This window comes from Hydractinia symbiolongicarpus, chromosome 8, assembly GCF_029227915.1.
Source record: "Hydractinia symbiolongicarpus strain clone_291-10 chromosome 8, HSymV2.1, whole genome shotgun sequence".
NCBI lineage: Eukaryota > Metazoa > Cnidaria > Hydrozoa > Anthoathecata > Hydractiniidae > Hydractinia > Hydractinia symbiolongicarpus.
The window spans coordinates 20800110-20819111 of NC_079882.1; the positions used below are offsets into that span (position 1 = coordinate 20800110).

A 19002-nucleotide genomic window follows, 5' to 3' on the forward strand; every position below is an offset into this window, starting at 1 on the left:
GTGACCTCTTTTGCATACCATTTTGAATCGTGATTTCAGAAACAAATTGGCAATAACAGGTCAAAAGGCTGAAAACAGTTGAGTCAAATTGCGTGGTACTTGTATATATACAAACTTGTTGACACAGAGGTACTCACAATATTTTTCTGTTGTCTGTGCCTTAAAATGGTAAATGAAAAGGCATGTTTGATCATCAGGTGGACCAAGCTCTTCATGCATTGCTTCAGTGTATGGAACGATAATCTTCAAGATGCTGATTAGCAAGAGATTCATTACTCCAGTGGTTTTTCGAGTGTGCCACATCAAATCCTTTAGGAAACTGATTACATTTTGGAGGACAGTGTTGCGTCTTTCCAGTATGATGAAAGTGACGGTAAAAACGAAGATCTATTAATTTTGTTGTAAAAATATCTAAAATAAAAAGTTTTTTTTTTCAAGCTTTTTTGGAGCTAAAAATTATCAGACCATGAAAATTTTTGGACATTGAAATTTTCAGACATTGTATTTGTTCAAAAAATTGTATATTATCGTTTTGTGTACAGATTAACTAAGAAAAGCTTATTCAAAGCCAACATGTACAACCTAGCTACTCCATTGAATTCTGACCCACATAAAGAGGTGAATGCTGATGATACCCGAAAAAAGTCTGCATAATTACATAGAAATCAAAAGGCTCAGCTACTATCCCATTTTTAGAATTAGTCTTGCATGCCCCTTATTTATAGGCCTGCGTCACACTCACTTATGTTCGCCATCTTTAATTTAACCATTTGCATATTAATTATATTTTTAATGAAAAATATAGTTCTGTAAAATTTGAGAGACCAGCACTCTCCGATCAGAGGAAAACATGAAATAGTAAAAGTAATGGAAATATCAAAGTGAGCATTGAGTAGCTATTTTTCTAATTGACTAGCTACCCTGTTCTAAATTAATTTTTTTGTATGGTAATTATCTTTTTGTAGTAGGTTTAGGTAATAAAAATAAGGTAAAAAAAGAAATTATGCTATACATTTTATACCATGTTGCGCACATGTGCAATCACCTGCCTTAAATGTTTTGCAAGTGTGTGTGTATGTGTGTGGGATCGTGGGCCTTTGATGGTCATGCTTGCACAGGTGTCCAAAAATGTAAACCCCATCCCAGGTCTTTTTCCTGCTCTACAATCAGTAGTGCACACATGATTTATTCAACTAAGAAAACCTCCCAATATCAAGCTTGGAATATTTTTAAATAGTAACAATGTTATATGGCATTCAAAAATTCACAGTTTCTTAATGTATATAATATATATATATATAAAATATATGTATATTACATTTTTAAAAACAGGTGAAATTTCAAATCATCACTGGACCGGGGCCACGTGGAGATGTTGCTTTAGACAATATAACAATTGCTGCTAACCAAGGGATTTGTCCTGTTGGTGAGTCCTTTGATTCTAAGTTGTTATCAAATATAAGATACATGTCAGTGAGGTAGTTTGTAAGCCTTAGTGGTGTGTTCTAAAATGTGATGAATATTATTCATATCGAAAATAACTACTTTGCTCATCACTAACATACTGCTTGGCAACGAGCGGGATTCGATCCACGGTCCTCAGAACTGAAAGCCACAGATGATTGGGGTAAACAATTCTCTGTTGAGAATAAAAAATACAGATGTGCCATGATAGAGATTTACCCATATGTGTTTTATTATTGTTTCGTATTTCTGTTTTTACAGTTTTTGTCCAGCGTTGAAAATTCCAATTTTTGCTATTCATCTGATTTTAGTTTGAATGGATTTGAAATTGTTGTCCTAATATTATTGCTTTTTGTTTCAGTTCGAATTTTTATATAAGTAATATTTAGTGACGATTAATTTATGTCATTCACTTGTTATCTTATGCTTTAGAAAAGAACTATTTGGGTAATTACATTTAAAATCACCTAAAATTTTGTGAAAATTGAACCCATGCATCCCTGTCAACAACAAAAAAAAACACCTGCATAAAAAAACGCAAGCCCTGAGCTACGAAAATTTTGTTTGTACAGGTTATTCCAAAATATAAATATTAGGAATAAAATTTACAAGAATAAAAAACAGCAGTCCTTTGCCCTGTTTTGGCGCGAGGAACATCTAGTGCAACTTCCAGTGAAGTTACGGCCGGAAATTTTAGCCAACACACGAAAAAGTTGTAAGTGGAGTCATCATTTAAATTTTGTAACTACTTATGGCACAAACAATATTTAATTTTAAATAAATCATTTTTATAAGGCTCAAAGTCAGCCACTGAATTGATAGGATCAGAAATTGATGTCACTTTTGGTACAAAATGATAAGGAGAATTTAAAGAGAACTGTAGTTGAGTGGCTGAACTGATGTGATTTTTCATATTATTTAAATATAGCTGTTTCATGTCATTGGAAAAGCAATTTAAACTAAGATCTAAAAAAGTTAATTCAAGCGTAAGTCGAGTGATTAGTGGTATAGTGTGAGGTGGTAATCTAATCTAAGAAAAAAATCTGAGATGTATTAATGCTTTCTTATAATATTTAAATTCTAACCAGGCTTGTCATTATTTTTATTTCTCTGTTGATACAAACAGTTGTTTTTAGCCTGAAATCACATCCTGAGATGCATAAACAATCTATATTATAATGCCCATATACGTCTGTCTGTCATGCAAAAGTGTTAACTGCAGTAGCGAGACCGAAAATGCAGTAAATAAAGGGCGAGCGACATGTGAATTTATCCACAAATGCATCATCTTTATCAAATGTGTTGATTTAAAAAGACTTTTCAATTTCACAATATCACATATATTTTAGTTTGCTATGGAACATGTTTAAAAAAGAAATATGTGCGTTTTATTGTTCTTCAATTTTTTTATAAGAAGGGAGCCTTTTTTTTCCTTTTTACAAATATAAAAGAAGTTACTTTGCTTGGCAGATGTACTATGATATGGTCTAGAGTTAAAAGTGATCTACTTTTATCCGGTAGCCCAGAGTCGAGTGATTTTTTTAATATATAATTTACACTTTTCTAAACAGTCGGAAATTTCTGCTATAGTTTTTCTAGTCCTCTAACTTGTTTAGAAAAAAACACTTTTCTTATGAATGAAAACAAAAAAGCTTATCACCACAAAATTGCTTTATTGATCATTTTGTTTTTATTGTGAAAAATTAAATAAACGAAAGCCTACTCAAAGCCAAAGCTGTACATTCTAGCTTACTGTACATTCTAGCTTTACTGACTCCTAACACTGATAAAGCATAGAAAGAAAGAAAGATGTCATCCTCTATGTAGTTGCGGAGAATTCCACGAGAAAAACGTCACGTGTGTTGCAAATAGCTCACATAAATAAAGTTTTAGAAGTTTGAACATATGATTTTTTGTTTTCTTTAAAAAAGGTCAAGAGCCTGACATGACTTAAAATTTACCATTTTTAATATGGTAAGAATTTTTAACTTATTTCTCTACAATTTAGATAAACCCTGTGGAAATAATGTTTCGAAATATCTTCTTTTAGCATACATGCTAGATTTGTTTGAGAAATGCTTTAGGTACCCTCTAATTTAACACAAAACAAAAAACCGATCTTACTGTTTGGAGGTTTAAATTCCCACAATTGAGCCCTCTACACACTATCAAAGGGCATCAGTGTTGTAAATGATGTACTCTTCACATTTTTCTTGTTTAGATCCTTGCACAGGTGTTACGTGTCAAAATGGTGGTACATGCAATGGTGGTACTTGCATGTGTGTTGCAGGTTATACTGGACAATTCTGTGAAACAGGAATAGGTACTTCTTAATTTTGTCTATTCACTATGTCATAGAACAAACAATAAAGTTGTAAATTCCACAATTGAGCCCACTGCACACCATCAAAGCCATCATTGTTGGAAATGAGGTACTCTTCACATTTTTTTTGTTTAGATTCTTGCACAGGTGTTACGTGTCAAAATGGCGGTACATGCAATGGTGGTACTTGCATGTGTGTTGCAGGTTATACTGGACAATTCTGTGAAACCAGAATAGGTACTTCTTAATTTTGTTTATTCACTATGTCATAGAACAAACAATAAAGTTGTAAATTCCACAATTGAGCTCACTGCACACTATCAAAGGCATCAGTGTTGGAAATAATGTAATATTATTTTTCTTGTTTAGATCCTTGCATAGGTGTTACGTGTCAAAATGGTGGTACTTGCAATGGTGGTACTTGCATGTGTGTTGCAGGTTATACTGGACAATTCTGTGAAACCAGAATAGGTACTTCTTAATTTTGTTTATTCACTATGTCATAGAACAAACAATAAAGTTGTAAATTCCACAATTGAGCTCACTGCACACTATCAAAGGCATCAGTGTTGGAAATAATGTAATATTATTTTTCTTGTTTAGATCCTTGCACAGGTGTTACGTGTCAAAATGGTGGTACATGCAATGGTGGTACTTGCATGTGTGTTGCAGGTTATACTGGACAATTCTGTGAAACCAGAATAGGTACTTCTTAATTTTGTCTATTCACTATGTCATAGAACAAACAATAAAGTTGTAAATTCCACAATTGAGCCCACTGCACACCATCAAAGCCATCATTGTTGGAAATGAGGTACTCTTCACATTTTTCTTGTTTAGATCCTTGCATAGGTGTTACGTGTCAAAATGGTGGTACTTGCAATGGTGGTACTTGCATGTGTGTTGCAGGTTATACTGGACAATTCTGTGAAACCAGAATAGGTACTTCTTAATTTTGTTTATTCACTATGTCAGAACAAACAATAAAGTTGTAAATTCCACAATTGAGCCCACTGCACACCATCAAAGCCCTCATTGTTGGAAATGATGTACTCTTCACATTTTCCTTGTTTAGATCCTTGCATAGGTGTTACGTGTCAAAATGGTGGTACATGCAATGGTGGTACTTGCATGTGTGTTGCAGGTTATACTGGACAATTCTGTGAAACCGGAATAGGTACTTCTTAATTTTGTTTATTCACTATGTCATAGAACAAACAATAAAGTTGTAAATTCCACAATTGAGCCCACTGCACACCATCAAAGCCATCATTGTTGGAAATAATGTACTCTTCACATTTTTTTTGTTTAGATTCTTGCATAGGTGTTACGTGTCAAAATGGTGGTACATGCAATGGTGGTACTTGCATGTGTGTTGCAGGTTATACTGGACAATTCTGTGAAACAGGAATAGGTACTTCTTAATTTTGTCTATTCACTATGTCAGAACAAACAATAAAGTTGTAAATTCCACAATTGAGCCCACTGCACACCATCAAAGGCATCATTGTTGGAAATGATGTACTCTTCACATTTTTTTTTTTAGATCCTTGCACAGGTGTTACATGTCAAAATAATGGTACATGCAATGCTGGTACTTGCAGTTGTGTGCGAGGTTTCATCGGTGCGAACTGCGAAACTGCAATAGGTACTTATTACATTCTGTGTACATTACTTAGAATTCTGACCCTATACTCGTAAAAGATATAAATTCCTTGAAGAACTCCTGTATAGATTCGGTCTTGTTGGTCAAGTGTTTTTAACATTTTACTAACTATTTAAAAATTTTAGGGATAAGTTTAGAAATATACTAGGAATAGGTTAAACTTCTTTAATTTACTGTAACGTCATTTTTCTAAATACATGTAAGTCATTGTGTTTGATTTGTGTGTAAATATTATTCACTCAATGTCTCTTACTTTCCAATATACCATAACTTCTAGAAGAATGCTTAATCAGAGTAGGCTGTTAACAGTAAGTCAAAAGTCATTTTTTTGCAGACCACGTTTTACAACACAGTTACCCTGACAACTAAAATTTTAGGATTTATAGCAATTTTAATTGAAAATTTGTGGAATGAAAACATTTTAAAGTTGGCAACATTTTTTCATTATTGGAGGCGCATTTTGGAAATTATAATAAAGAAAGTTGGTTAATGATGGGGATCCACCTACTCTTGAGTAGAAGGCATTGGTCATTGTTTTAACAACCTGTATCCCTTTATGTTTAAGCATGGTCACAGTTAGTAGTGTCATTGTGTTGCTATTTTTTTAATATGTTTTAGCTCTACCCGGTGACTGGGGTCCATGGCTTAATGTGACAAATTGCTCTATGACTTGTGGCACAGGTTATTTTGTACAAGAACGCCGTTGTGATAATCCACCACCAATTAATGGAGGTATAGCCTGTGAACTGCGTACCGGGAGTGGATTATTTGAAAATAGAACGGTTTCATGCATGTTAACTCCTTGTCCTGGTAACTACTTTAGTTTTACTTTAAAAACACTTTACGTCCTCTACAAGTGAAAAATGTTATTAAAAAAAGTTTAATATAAAAAAATGTTGTACTCTTAATGTATTTATATCCAACAGAACATTTGATGTACTCGTAGGAAATAAGATATACAAGAATATTGATGTTCAATATTTTGAGCAATTTCTTGTTTAGACCCTTGTGCAAGTGTTACATGTCAAAATAATGGTACATGCAATGCTGGTACTTGCAGTTGTGTGCGAGGTTTCATCGGTGCGAACTGCGAAACCGCAATAGGTACTTATTACATTCTGTGTACAATACTTAGAATTCTGCCCCTATACTCGTAAAAGATATAAATTCCTAGAAGAACTCCTGTATATTATTGTATACTGTATTAGGGATAAGTTTAGAAATATACTACGAATAGGTTAAACTTCTTTAATTTACTGTAACGTCATTGTTCTAAATACATGTAAGTCATTGTGTTTGATTTGTGTGTAAATATTATTCACTCAATGTCTCTTACTTTCAATATACCATAACTTCTAGAAGAATGCTTAATCAGAGTAGGCTGTTAACAGTAAGTCAAAAGTCATTTTTTTGCAGACCGCGTTTTAGTTACCCTGACAACTAAAATTTTAGGATTTATAGCAATTTTAATTGAAAATTTGTGGAATGAAAACATTTTAAATTTGGTAACATTTTTTCATTATTGGAGGCGCATTTTGGAAATTATAATAAAGAAAGTTGGTTAATGATGGGGATCCACCTACTCTTGAGTAGAAGGCATTGGTCATTGTTTTAACAACCTGTATCCCTTTATGTTTAAGCATGGTCACAGTTAGTAGTGTCATTGTGTTGCTATTTTTTTAATATGTTTTAGCTCTACCCGGTGATTGGGGTCCATGGCTTAATGTGACAAATTGCTCTATGACTTGTGGCACAGGTTATTTTGTACAAGAACGCCATTGTGATAATCCACCACCAATTAATGGAGGTATTGGCTGTGAACTGCGTACCGGGAGTGGATTATTTGAAAATAGAACGGTTTCATGCATGTTAACTCCTTGTCCTGGTAACTACTTTAGTTTTACTTTAAAAACACTTTACGTCCTCTAAAAGTGAAAAATGTTATTAAAAAAAGTTTAATATAAAAAAATGTTTTAGTCAATGGAATGTGGGGGAATTGGACGTATAGCAGTTGTAGTAAAACTTGTGGTGGTGGAGTCTTGGAAAGAACACGCATGTGTAACAACCCTACTCCTGCTGGTGGGGGTAATCTTTGCTTAAAAACTGATAACCAAACATCTGCAGAAAGAGAAACACAAACGCAGGCATGCAATGAGGATGTTTGTCCCGGTAAGACTTTTTATACATCAACATAGCTAGGATATTTTTAAATTTGAAAAACTATTGCAACATTGAGGTATAAATTATGATAAATTCCATTAAAAGCAAAAACTTGAGAAAATTTTATTCCTTTAGTTCATGGTGGTTGGTCTGAATGGAGTTCTTACACAAGTTGCTCTTCAACATGCGGTGTTGGTACTCAGAGTCGTACTAGATCATGTAACAATCCTGCACCAAGTAATGGTGGTACGGAATGCAGCGGAAGTGCTATTGAAAGACCGTCATGTTTTTCATCACCGTGCCCAGGTACATCTGTTGTATAAATTGTATAAATACATGAAAAAAATTTCCGAAATAAATTCATAAAAATGAGACTTAATTAATTTTCTCTTTTTTAAAATTGCGTAGTCCCCGGAGTTTGGAGTGTGTGGGGTTCATGGAGTGCATGTCAAGTGACATGTGGTAATGGAATAATATCGCGTACAAGAACCTGTTCAAATAATAATTGCAATGGCAATGCTACTGAAACAGCATACTGTGTTGGCGGATGTCGAAAAGAAATATGCCCAAGTATGTATCATTATATTCAAGTTTTTAGTCCAATTCTTAAATTTCGATTGGGTTTACATTTTTTTTTTAGTGGTGCAGAGTAACATTGATTGTAACTTCGAAACCGCTTGTTGGTTCGCAAGTGCTGATGGTGGATTTCAAATAGCAGGCCGAACTGAAACTCCCAGCACAGGACCATCTATCGACCACACTTTTAACAAGACAGGTTCGTTTATATAATATTTTCTAGAAATACATTTTTGGAAAGTGACGTTAAAGAATTTAACCGAATTTCGGCAAACTGTGTTTGCGTCACATCTATACGCCAAACAAAGACATTTTTATTGGGAAAATACTAAATATTTTGGAGTTGTTAAGGTAAAAATATTTGAAACTTTAAAAATGGATATTCACTGCTTCTTAAAATTAAGTTTGAATATAGCACTAAATTAATTTATTGTGGTGGAACATTTTGTAATTTTCTGGAAGCTTTCGAAACTTTCCGCTGAAGAAAAATGTGCTTAAAACAAATTCCATACAGAAAATGAATATTCTTTTCGCTTTCACCCTATCGCGTTATAACTAAGTAATGCAACAACTTCATTTTCGGTTCCTTACTATTTTTTTAACAGCTTTTAAACCTTTTTTTTTAAAACTTAAAAGATAAACATTCAATTTCACGACTTACAAAGATTATATTGAATAAATTTTGCTGGTAAACAATTTTTAAAGGTTTCGTGTAATAAGTGTAGTTGCCAAAGATACCTAAAGGGAAGAAATTATCGTGAAAGAAATTTTGGCGAATGGAGGCTATAAGACAATTTTCCGAACTGCAGATGTAAATATTTCTGAAAATTGGAGAACATTTTTCATATATATTAAGGTGTTTTGTTTTCAAAAGTAGCCCAGGATTCTTTTTTATTGTGATCAGAATTTTTTTGTCAGTGTTTTTTTACTTTGCCAAATGTTCAGGTTCACATTTTGAAAATCAACTTTTTTGGAATAAAATCAAAACAAATAGGATTTACCGAATAAAATTTGGGGAGGTGCTGTCTTTTAAGACCCTCGCAATTTTCCCGTAATTTTAAGGAGTCCGTTGGAAATGAATATTCCAAAAACATTAGTTCTTTAATTTAGCTAATAACTAAAGCACGTATTTGCTAAAATTGGTTAAAACCACTCAGAAATCATCTTAGATACCTGAATTCTCGAAAACCAAGTCGTTTTTTTAGGCCACTGTATGTTTTATGGAATAATTCATTCATAAGGTGCTCCAATGGAATAAAACATTTCATTTGTGACTCTACAAACCTTTCTCAATTAGGATAAATTAAAATAGTATGAATTTTCCTGCTCTAGAATTGGTAACACTTTAATACGCTAAATATGTTTCATTTTTTAGGAATATCTATTCCAAATGTGCTCTTTTTCTGTTTTTAACCTGCAGAAAAGTGGAATGGAATACAAACCCTTCGTGTTAAATTTGAACGTACAAGTACTTCAATCCAAAAGATATAGTCCTTGAAATTTTTCATAAATTTCCTGAGTGGATTTTTTATATTCCTTAATTGCTCCAGACTTTAGGTATCAGTATTTTGTGAACGGTATATACGTTTAGTTCCGGGTAAAAGAAAATGGAATTTTTAATCCTTTCTGCCTCTTAAACCCTACATACTGAGTAAGTTGCCTAATTAAATTACCGTCAAATTTGGTTTCGAAAAAAAGGCCTCAAACTAAACATTTGGCAAAGTAAAAAAAAACACTGACCTTTAAGAAAATGTCAATTGTCGCAAAACTTGTCACTTTATAAAATATTTTTCATACTATTTTATGATAGGTTTTATTTACCTGCTTTAGGATGTGGATCATTTGCGTTTTTGGAAGCCAGTGGTAGACCAGTTGGTTTCACATCATACTTAGCCTCTAGTTTAACGATGCTCAACCAATCTGATGTCTGCTTTACATTTTATGCATCAATGTATACCGCTTTTCCAGAATATATGGGCTCTCTTAGTGTTTTTCTGGTTGAAAACGGTACTAACACCCAAACACCTCTTTGGCAGCATAACGGAGTTTTAACGAACACTCCACTCGAATGGAAACAAGTTAACATAGATGTAAACTACGCAGGTTCTAATTCTATTTACGTAAGTGCGGCTTTTGGTTATGTATTCTGATGGTAAGTGTATGCAAGTAATTTAAGTCTGAATCAATTTACTTTTAGTTCTTATTTAAAGCTGTCAGAGGTACAAGCTTTTCATCTGATATTGCTATTGACGACGGCTCCTTAGCCTTTGGACCTTGCACTGGCCAAGGTGAGAAATTGTATCTGAAATTTCACATATCATTGAATACATTAGGAACCGAAAATTTCAGCAGTAAAAATTTCGGCGTCAAAACTTCAGTGAAAACAATTGTCTAAAAGAAGCAAATTTAAAATTATCACTAAGAATTCATGTTGAGAATTGGTGTCTCACCTGTGGATAAATCCGTAGGTGTCCGTCCTTTATATACCGCATGTTGTGTGTCTCGCAACTTAAGGTACCATTTTGCGCAGAGACAGATAGAATACGGCTAGTATTATAGAGACAGATCGGATTTAAAATTAAAATGAAGATTGAAATTAATTTAAAGTATTATTTTTTTCAGTTGATGGAAATTGGGGAGAATGGGGCAGTTGGGGTACTTGTGATATTAGTTGCGGAGAAGGGGGCATGTTGAGAAGGTACAGAAATTGTTCCAGTCCGACACCGAGCAACGGTGGAAAGAATTGTACTGGCATGGGCGTAGATTCAACCCCCTGTCCTGTTGTAGCATGTCCAAGTGAGTATTTTTATATTGCTCTATATTAAGGAAACTAACTTTCGCAGGAGTTTTTTTCCACATATGTCGAGTTATTCTTCCATTTCGCTACATTCTATCTTTCGCAAAGTATTGCAGGGTAGTTAATTTGTAAAAATAAATTCCCGCCAAATTTTTGATAGTCACAATTCGTAATGCTCGTAGTACCTTTAAATTATGTAGACTTTTCAATTGAAAAAGTTATTTTTTTCATGGATATAATGTATTGAAAACCCACGAATTTAGAGATTTCCATCAGATCGAAAGAATTCGTTCCTTGCCACGAAAATTATTTTCTTTAACATACCCGTTTCTGTCACAACGAATAATACCAAACGTGTTTTAAATTCCCGATGACGTATGAAACTTCTATTTTCAAAGTGTTTACTAGGGTATTTATAATTCATTTGCGTGTTTACACGCATACGTTTGAATAGGGCGCCCGATCCTATGAAAGTTAAGTTCGAAACTAGCATTTTTAAATAGCAAAGTCATTCCCAGGACCCTGTTTTTGTGAAGCGTAAACTCTGCACACACCGGACATGTATCCTCACATGGTGGAAAAGGTAAGTAAGTATTTTCAAGTCAGAGCGTACTTTGATCAAAAATGGATGACTGTTCATGCTTATGAGTTGACCGTTCTTATGTTGTCTGATGATGTATCAACTATCATGCGCAACACTAATACGTGTTTTGGTATCAAACAGTTGACCAGTGAACTAGTAAACTTAAAGCTTTGACATTCTATATTATTTTGTTTTCTTGAAAAGGATTTGTCTTCTTTTTATATAACAACTTTTTTATAATTCTTCTGTTAACATATTCAAACAATCAATGATGTGCGTGTCAGTATTTTCTTTATAGAGAAACTACCAAACTGTTGTGACTCAGACTTGTACGACATGTTGATTTCTTATGAAGCTCCTTCTAAATTTTGTTAGTTTTTATTATTAAAATAAGTGAAGGGAGTTGTACTGAGTATGGCCGCGTTTCTTTATTCTTTTCCAGCCATCATTCTCAAAAATTACTCTTGGCTTAGCCCAGAAGGCTGATTTGATCCATTTTATCTTATGTTCATAAAAAAATGTTCACCCTAAAATGCAAAAGAGTCTTTATGTATCATGAATGCTTTATATGCATTACATAATGAACTTTATATCACATGCCACACGCTCTCGACGCAGTGAATTACTGTGTGTATGACCATTTGATTTCTCTTGCAGCGTAAATGTTAAGGACGCATGTCTTCTTGTTGTTTGTTACTTCAACCCCTTTCTAATAATTTTTGTTTTGTTCTGCTGCATGGTGATGAGACTATTTCATATTTACCTAAAAGACGCCTGGATACCGAATGTTTTGATCCCATACCTCTCCGAGCCTTAGATATTGGCCATTACGCGAAACTACTCCCTATTGCCTGTAATCCCTATATTAGGGAATTATATTAAATTCCGTTGATTATCCTGAGACCTTGGTCATACCTTCTGTAAAGTTTGGGCATAAGTTTAACCTTAAAATCGAGTATATTTTTTACACAAATTTGTATTTTTTCTTAAAATGTAGAGCTGAAAACGCTGAACCAAATAATGAACGTTTTGTAATGATTCGTCGTTAGGAAATATTAAAAAATTTTCGACGTTATCAACACGTTGCTTTTGAATTGAATGGATTTACCGAGCTTTCAAAAATTCATCCCATGCTGGTCGCACATTTTCCCTAGTTACCTACACAGGAGATGACGTCATTTATTTCCATCTAATGCAATGTCTTATTATAATTAAGTTGACCATAAAATCGCACAGATTTCCATACACCACGCCATAAACATAAAAATCCGAACTTATTTTTCGTTTTAATTCACGTAAACAATCAGGTGAAGTTAGCTAGCACTTTTTATTTGATGCAATTTGAATTTTTAGTTAATGGAAACTGGACTATGTGGACCAATTGGACTGCTTGTTCCAAATCGTGCGATAATGGGACAAGAACTCGACTTCGTGAATGTGCCAATCCAGCTCCATCATTTGGTGGTGACAATTGTACACGTCTAGATGGAACAATGGCATTAGAGGAAGCAAGTACAGAGCGCTGCAACACCGATCCCTGTTTTCGTAAGTTGCCATAGCTGAATCAAATAATTTCATGAAACAAAAATAGTTGTATTAAAATTTGATACATAATGAAAAAAAATTTTAGGTCAAGGGGGTTGGAGCGATTGGTTTAACAGTACCAGCTGCTCTCAAACGTGTGGTAACGGAACATATCAAAGAAACAGAACGTGTGACAACCCTACACCTATTGGAGAAAACAGTTGGTGTGTTAATCTAAATAACATGACTGCCCTAAATGAAACAGGCGCTGTACCATGCCTTTTAGTCGAATGTCCAGGTAAGTTTGGAAAGTAGAGAGGGTTATGATTGTCTTTTTTAATATACGTGTCCTTCCTTCTGAAATCGGGAAAAGGCTTCAAATTTTCAGGCCATGTATCAATATTTGTTTCTGTAATAACAATGCTGTAAGGTTTTATAGCTATAATACTATTATCTCTCACCAAAATATCCAGCCTCAACAATTCCTCTTTTAAGTGAAAAACTAATCCGTGCTACGGTTTTGTAACATTATGCAGAAAAAAAATGACGTAATTATTAAAGTGAAACGTTAGCAGCAAGAAACACAGGACATCACATAGAATTTTACGTCGTTATTTATAGTACTGCGCTGCACGAACTTTAGCTTCGAATAGCATTTTCTTTTTTGTTTAACCTTTTTAGTCATGTTGGGTAAAACATGCAGTTATGATAAGATTTTTTTCAACTGCGTTTGATGAAGGAGACGATGTTACCTTGGAATCTTTTAAGATTTACAAAAGCATATTGTTTGGAAAATACAAATAAAGAAAAATTTGCATCCCAATTAAAATTTTACAACCAAAAAAAAAATCACGAGGTTGTAAAAAGTTGGAGCTCGTGAAAGCCATTTATTTATTTATTTTTTATAAATTTTTAACTGAAAGATTTTGCTAACTAGATAAAAAGTCAAAATCATTTTTGTACGTTTTAAGGTCCATATTTTCAATAAATAGTAAAGAAAATTTGAATAAAGAAAAATAATGCATTTATTTGAAAAGCTAAAAAAGGGTTACAATCACCTTAAAGGGAACCTGAAGTATAAATTGATGTCAAGCATATATAATAGAGCTTAACTCTTTTTTGAATTTCCGCGCCCGAAGGCGTAGGAAATTCTTTAAAACCGTCGTTTTTTTTTTGGAGCATTTTTTGAGAAAAAATCGACCCTGGGATTACACGTTCCTCCGTCACAGATGTAAACTTCGTACCCAAGCTCCCTAACTACTGGGAACTCATCTAAATGACGTTTCAGGACAAAATTTGTTTTCGACAAAATTTGACACAGCTAACAAAAAAAGTATGCTGAACATAATGATGATATAATAATTTTGATTTTTTGCCACCTTAAATGTCATTTTAGGACAAAATTGGTCCAAAAATTAAAGCTACTTCATTTTCAACAAAAATTGGCAAAGTTAACAAAAAAAGTATGCTGAACATAATGGTGACATCGAAATTTTGATTTTTGTCACCTAAATGCTATTTTAGGCCAAAATTTAAAAAAAATTAAAATGCTGAAAATGATGGTCACAGCAAACTTTTGATTTTTTGTCAACTAAATGCCGTTTAAGACCATAAACGTTTCAATCGCAAGACTTTCAACCATGAATGATAGGCTGTATTTTTTGTTAGCAATTTCTTTTAAAATGTGAGTTTATTATGACACGTACCGTGAAATACCGTGAAAATATTAGTTTCCGAGATCATAATGGTGTGAAGAATTGACACTTGCTATTTTGACTAAGGAAAATCGAGATTAGGTGAAAACTTCTTGTTCCACCTGCAATAAAACACTTCGTGATTTCGAACTTATTCTTAGAGATTATTGCTCTTTAATATTTTGAATATGTTTTCGAAGGCTTCACATAAAAGTAAAGTCTGTTAAAGGAGAACTAACGGAAAAACCTACATATATGTTAGTTAAAACATTCTCATCACAAAAATAACACGGCTTAAAAAAATTAATTTTTTCATTTTTTTGTGTCCCAATTTTGTCCCCAAAATCGATAATTAAGGTAACGGTTACCGCCATTATCGAACAAAAGCCAACTTGGTGTGCTGAAGAAGACAAGCTAAATTCTAATAGAAAAACATTCTCTTAGAAAAAATAATTTCCAATAATTTAACATGCGCAAACAGAAACTCTGAGACTTTTTGTTTCGCTTTGTTTTCACACTTCATTGCGCATAATCATTTAAACTTTTGTTTTCGAAACTAGCAAATTCAAGCACCTGTCGTCATTCGAGAATTTTTTATATAAAAAATAACACAACAAACATTTCATAATAAATTCAAATATACACACTTATATTTTTTAATTGATAAACTATGTCCATAACTATATTTATGACAGTGAAAAATTATATTCTTTAAAAAATATTTATTTAAAAAAATGATAATCTTCCTGTTTAGCGCTTCCTCGCTCTGTTTACTCAGATTGCGGTTGTTCAGATCCCGGCCAAGCTCAACAATATAAAAAAAATTACACAGTTTATATGCACACTAAAATGAACATTTTAAGCACAACTTGTTATCAATCGTTAGTTCATCCTTTAATCAAACAACAAAGAAACAAAGTTTAACACACTATCTTTTAAAACGTAAAGACCTAGCTCCGTCTTTCGTAATGGATGTTGACGTAAGCAATAATCAATTTTATTCCAGAGAGTTTAAAATTGTAACATATTTGTTTCTGTTTCTAGTACATGGCGGATGGAGTGAATGGAGCAATTATACAGCATGTTCTCAAACATGCGACAACGGCACATACTCCCGTAATCGAACGTGCAATAATCCAGCTCCAGCTTTTAATGGTTCGGAATGTTTAGACAGTACCAACACGACAATGTTGTTGATGGAGAATGTTACAGAAGTATGTCAAATTGTTGAATGTATAGGTAAGTAATATTTGCATTATTCCATGCATGCTCTGCTTACTGTTCATGCTGCATGAGATATTTTTGTAACTTTCATTTTTTAGTACCTGGTGATTGGAGTGATTACGTAAATGTGACAGAATGTTCAAAATCTTGTGGCAATGGTACGGTAACGCAAGAGCGCTATTGTAACAACCCGACCCCAAGAGGTGGTGGCATCGCATGTGAAGGTCCAGAAGGACCCGCTCTGTTTCAGAATAAAACACTGTTATGTAACACAAATCCTTGTCCAGGTACATTTTCCATGTTTTTATATTTGATTTTATTAAATAATCGATTTCTATGTTATCCTAGCAGAATTACCTTCATTATTGAAAATTTAAATAAGGGCAAAATAATTTGATAAAAAGTATGGTACAGGCAAATTATTTTACCAAAATATTGTAATAGGTTTTCTGTCTATTTTCTACTAAAAACAAGAAAATTGCAAGCAACATGTATTTTTAATTGTCATGGTGCGTACTTGTAAGGTGGTCAAGAATGAAATATCAGAGCTAGTCAAGAAAGGAATATCAGAGCTAGTCAAGAAAGGAATATCAGAGCTAGTCAAGAAAGGAATATCAGAGCTAGTCAAGAAAGGAATATCAGAGCTAGTCAAGAAAGGAATATCAGAGCTAGTCAATTAAGACTAAACGCTATAGTTTCTTTCCAGCTTAGAAATCCAAAGACAACTTTCTATGTTCTAGTGAATGGCACTTGGGGAAACTGGACGGAATATTCGCCATGTTCGGTTACGTGCGGTAATGGCACAAAGAATAAAAACAGATCGTGTGACAATCCGGCTCCAGCTCATGGAGGATATCCCTGCACGCTTACAAATGGTAGTATGGGACTGTTTGAAATGAAATTTATGTCATGTGAAGATGAAGTATGTCCAGGTAAAATAAAGTAGTTCTATCTGCTGCTTAGACAAAATAAACATTCATAACAATAAATAAATAATTTTTAAATAAATTATAGTAAACGGAAGTTGGAGTGAGTGGTCTAATGCAACAATGTGTTCAAAGTCATGTGGTAATGGTACGTATACGAGGGAACGGTTTTGTAACAACCCTCCTAAAGCCGGGTCTGGCATGGATTGTGTGGGTGGCGACAACACAACGTATGATACCGAAACACTGGACTGTAATACACACAATTGTCCAAGTAAGTAATTTTTAAAGATTTTTAAGGAATAAATGTAGTGGGTTTCTTTTAAGCTCTTTTAGTTTTTATTGATGTTAAATTATACGGAGTCATGTGGATTATGCAGACATATGTATCGTTGACATTTTTAGTTCATGGAAATTGGACAGAGTGGTCCTCATATAGCGATTGTTCAGTTACGTGTGGTAATGGAACCAAAGAAAGAAATCGAACCTGCACTGATCCCCCTCCACAATTTGGTGGCGATGAGTGCATGATGATGAATACATCACGTGGTCTGGTTGAATATAATTCAACACAATGCAACCGTGTTATGTGCCCAAGTAAACGAAACATTTTTTGACCATACACTTATTTTTTTTCTTTTCGCAAGAACAGTTTTATCTGAACAACGAACCTTAAGTAAATGCTTGACTACATAACGTGCTGGAAATATAAAAATTGTTTCAGGCTGAACACGCGGGGAAAAAATAAGACTTGTTTTAAAAACCATAATTAAACAGTTTTAGTCTGAACTTTCACTTTTTTCTCCTCTGTTTGTTATTCTTTTTAGAGTTGCTAGAATCACCCTACTAAATCATAAGCAACAAATCCAGTCCGTTTCTTTCATATTTGTTGAAATTTTTGTCCCATATTTTCATACTTTCGTACTCCTTTTAGTTCATGGCGGATGGAACGATTGGTATAACTCAACATGTAATGCAACTTGCGGTGGTGGCTATATAACGGCCTCTCGAGAATGTGAGAATCCACCACCTAATTACGGCGGTAATAATTGTACGAACTCCAAAGGTGTTGAGCAAACTGGGATTGAAATGATTGTGAATTCATGTAACAACCACTCGTGTCCAGGTTAATAATAATTTTACTTTATTGGTTTTTTAATAATGTAATTTGAAAAAGTTGATTATGGTTTAATATGGATAAATACTATTGTGGGATGTCCTTGAATCTGAATCGCAAATATGAGAGCTTTAATTAGCCTGTAGCTGGCGTAAATTCTATTTGGTGAAGTGAGGCCTTATAAAAAGAATTAACTTGGAACCTATCAGATATACTCCAATGTTTTGTGTTTCTAAGTTCCGAATTTTTTTTCGTCACTTTGTTTTAGTTGATAATTAAAAACTTATTTATCATGCTGCATAGGAGCATCTTACTTTAAGCAAAAAAATGTTCGATGTGTAAGGTTACGGATAAGGGAGAACGTATTTACAAAGTGCTGTTTACATTTGAGTCTTTTTTAATGTTTTCTTAGTTCATGGAAACTGGAGTACTTGGTCTGGTTATACGGCGTGCAGTTTGACATGCGGAAATGGTACTAAGTCTAGAAATCGTACGTGTAATAATCCTGTCCCCATGTATGGTGGTCTGCTATGCAATTTAACAGATGGTACGAATGGATTAGAAGAGATAGAGACAATGGATTGTTTCGAAGCGCACTGTCCCGGTTAGCCTCACACTTGTTGTACTCTCAACCTTTTTTTTTAATTTATTTAGGATAAAAAGCTTTTTCTCATTTGGGTATTTAAAAACATTTCCAAAAAACAAAAAAACCTCATGGTTTACTAACATGTTATAGATCCATATGATTGTTCGTTTGAATCTTCCCCGAATACGAAGACAATGTGCAATTTCACAATTGATGGTACAAATAACAGATGGTCATTACATACTGGTAGAACTGACACTCGCGACACTGGTCCATACAATGACCACACATACGGTATGTTTTTGCTGGAATTTTTTATAACATGCCAATGCCTGCTCACGCAATGAGCATTATATATACAA

The 19002-nt window shown here is 33.7% G+C and overlaps 1 protein-coding gene across 4 annotated transcripts in view; it reads left to right on the top strand.

The window, feature by feature from the left end:
* The window catches only part of LOC130654505 (SCO-spondin-like), a 40366-nt gene that overhangs the window by 20067 nt on the left and 1297 nt on the right, over window positions 1-19002 (top strand). For 2 of the 4 annotated variants that reach the window (XM_057457102.1, XM_057457103.1), the window contains exons 5-33: window positions 1333-1426; window positions 3686-3787; window positions 3923-4024; window positions 4157-4258; window positions 4391-4492; window positions 4628-4729; window positions 4863-4964; window positions 5100-5201; window positions 5334-5435; window positions 6072-6263; window positions 6456-6557; window positions 7147-7338; window positions 7431-7622; window positions 7749-7919; window positions 8022-8183; window positions 8254-8388; window positions 10020-10309; window positions 10387-10477; window positions 10812-10985; window positions 12923-13114; window positions 13200-13391; window positions 15832-16026; window positions 16110-16298; window positions 16752-16943; window positions 17026-17211; window positions 17343-17534; window positions 17872-18063; window positions 18467-18658; window positions 18791-18934. In XM_057457102.1, coding sequence (XP_057313085.1) covers window positions 1333-1426; window positions 3686-3787; window positions 3923-4024; window positions 4157-4258; window positions 4391-4492; window positions 4628-4729; window positions 4863-4964; window positions 5100-5201; window positions 5334-5435; window positions 6072-6263; window positions 6456-6557; window positions 7147-7338; window positions 7431-7622; window positions 7749-7919; window positions 8022-8183; window positions 8254-8388; window positions 10020-10309; window positions 10387-10477; window positions 10812-10985; window positions 12923-13114; window positions 13200-13391; window positions 15832-16026; window positions 16110-16298; window positions 16752-16943; window positions 17026-17211; window positions 17343-17534; window positions 17872-18063; window positions 18467-18658; window positions 18791-18934 — 4477 coding nt within the window. The remainder of the gene's footprint in view (window positions 1-1332; window positions 1427-3685; window positions 3788-3922; window positions 4025-4156; window positions 4259-4390; window positions 4493-4627; window positions 4730-4862; window positions 4965-5099; window positions 5202-5333; window positions 5436-6071; window positions 6264-6455; window positions 6558-7146; window positions 7339-7430; window positions 7623-7748; window positions 7920-8021; window positions 8184-8253; window positions 8389-10019; window positions 10310-10386; window positions 10478-10811; window positions 10986-12922; window positions 13115-13199; window positions 13392-15831; window positions 16027-16109; window positions 16299-16751; window positions 16944-17025; window positions 17212-17342; window positions 17535-17871; window positions 18064-18466; window positions 18659-18790; window positions 18935-19002) is intronic. The other 2 variants (XM_057457104.1, XM_057457105.1) reach the window with 2 other exon arrangements.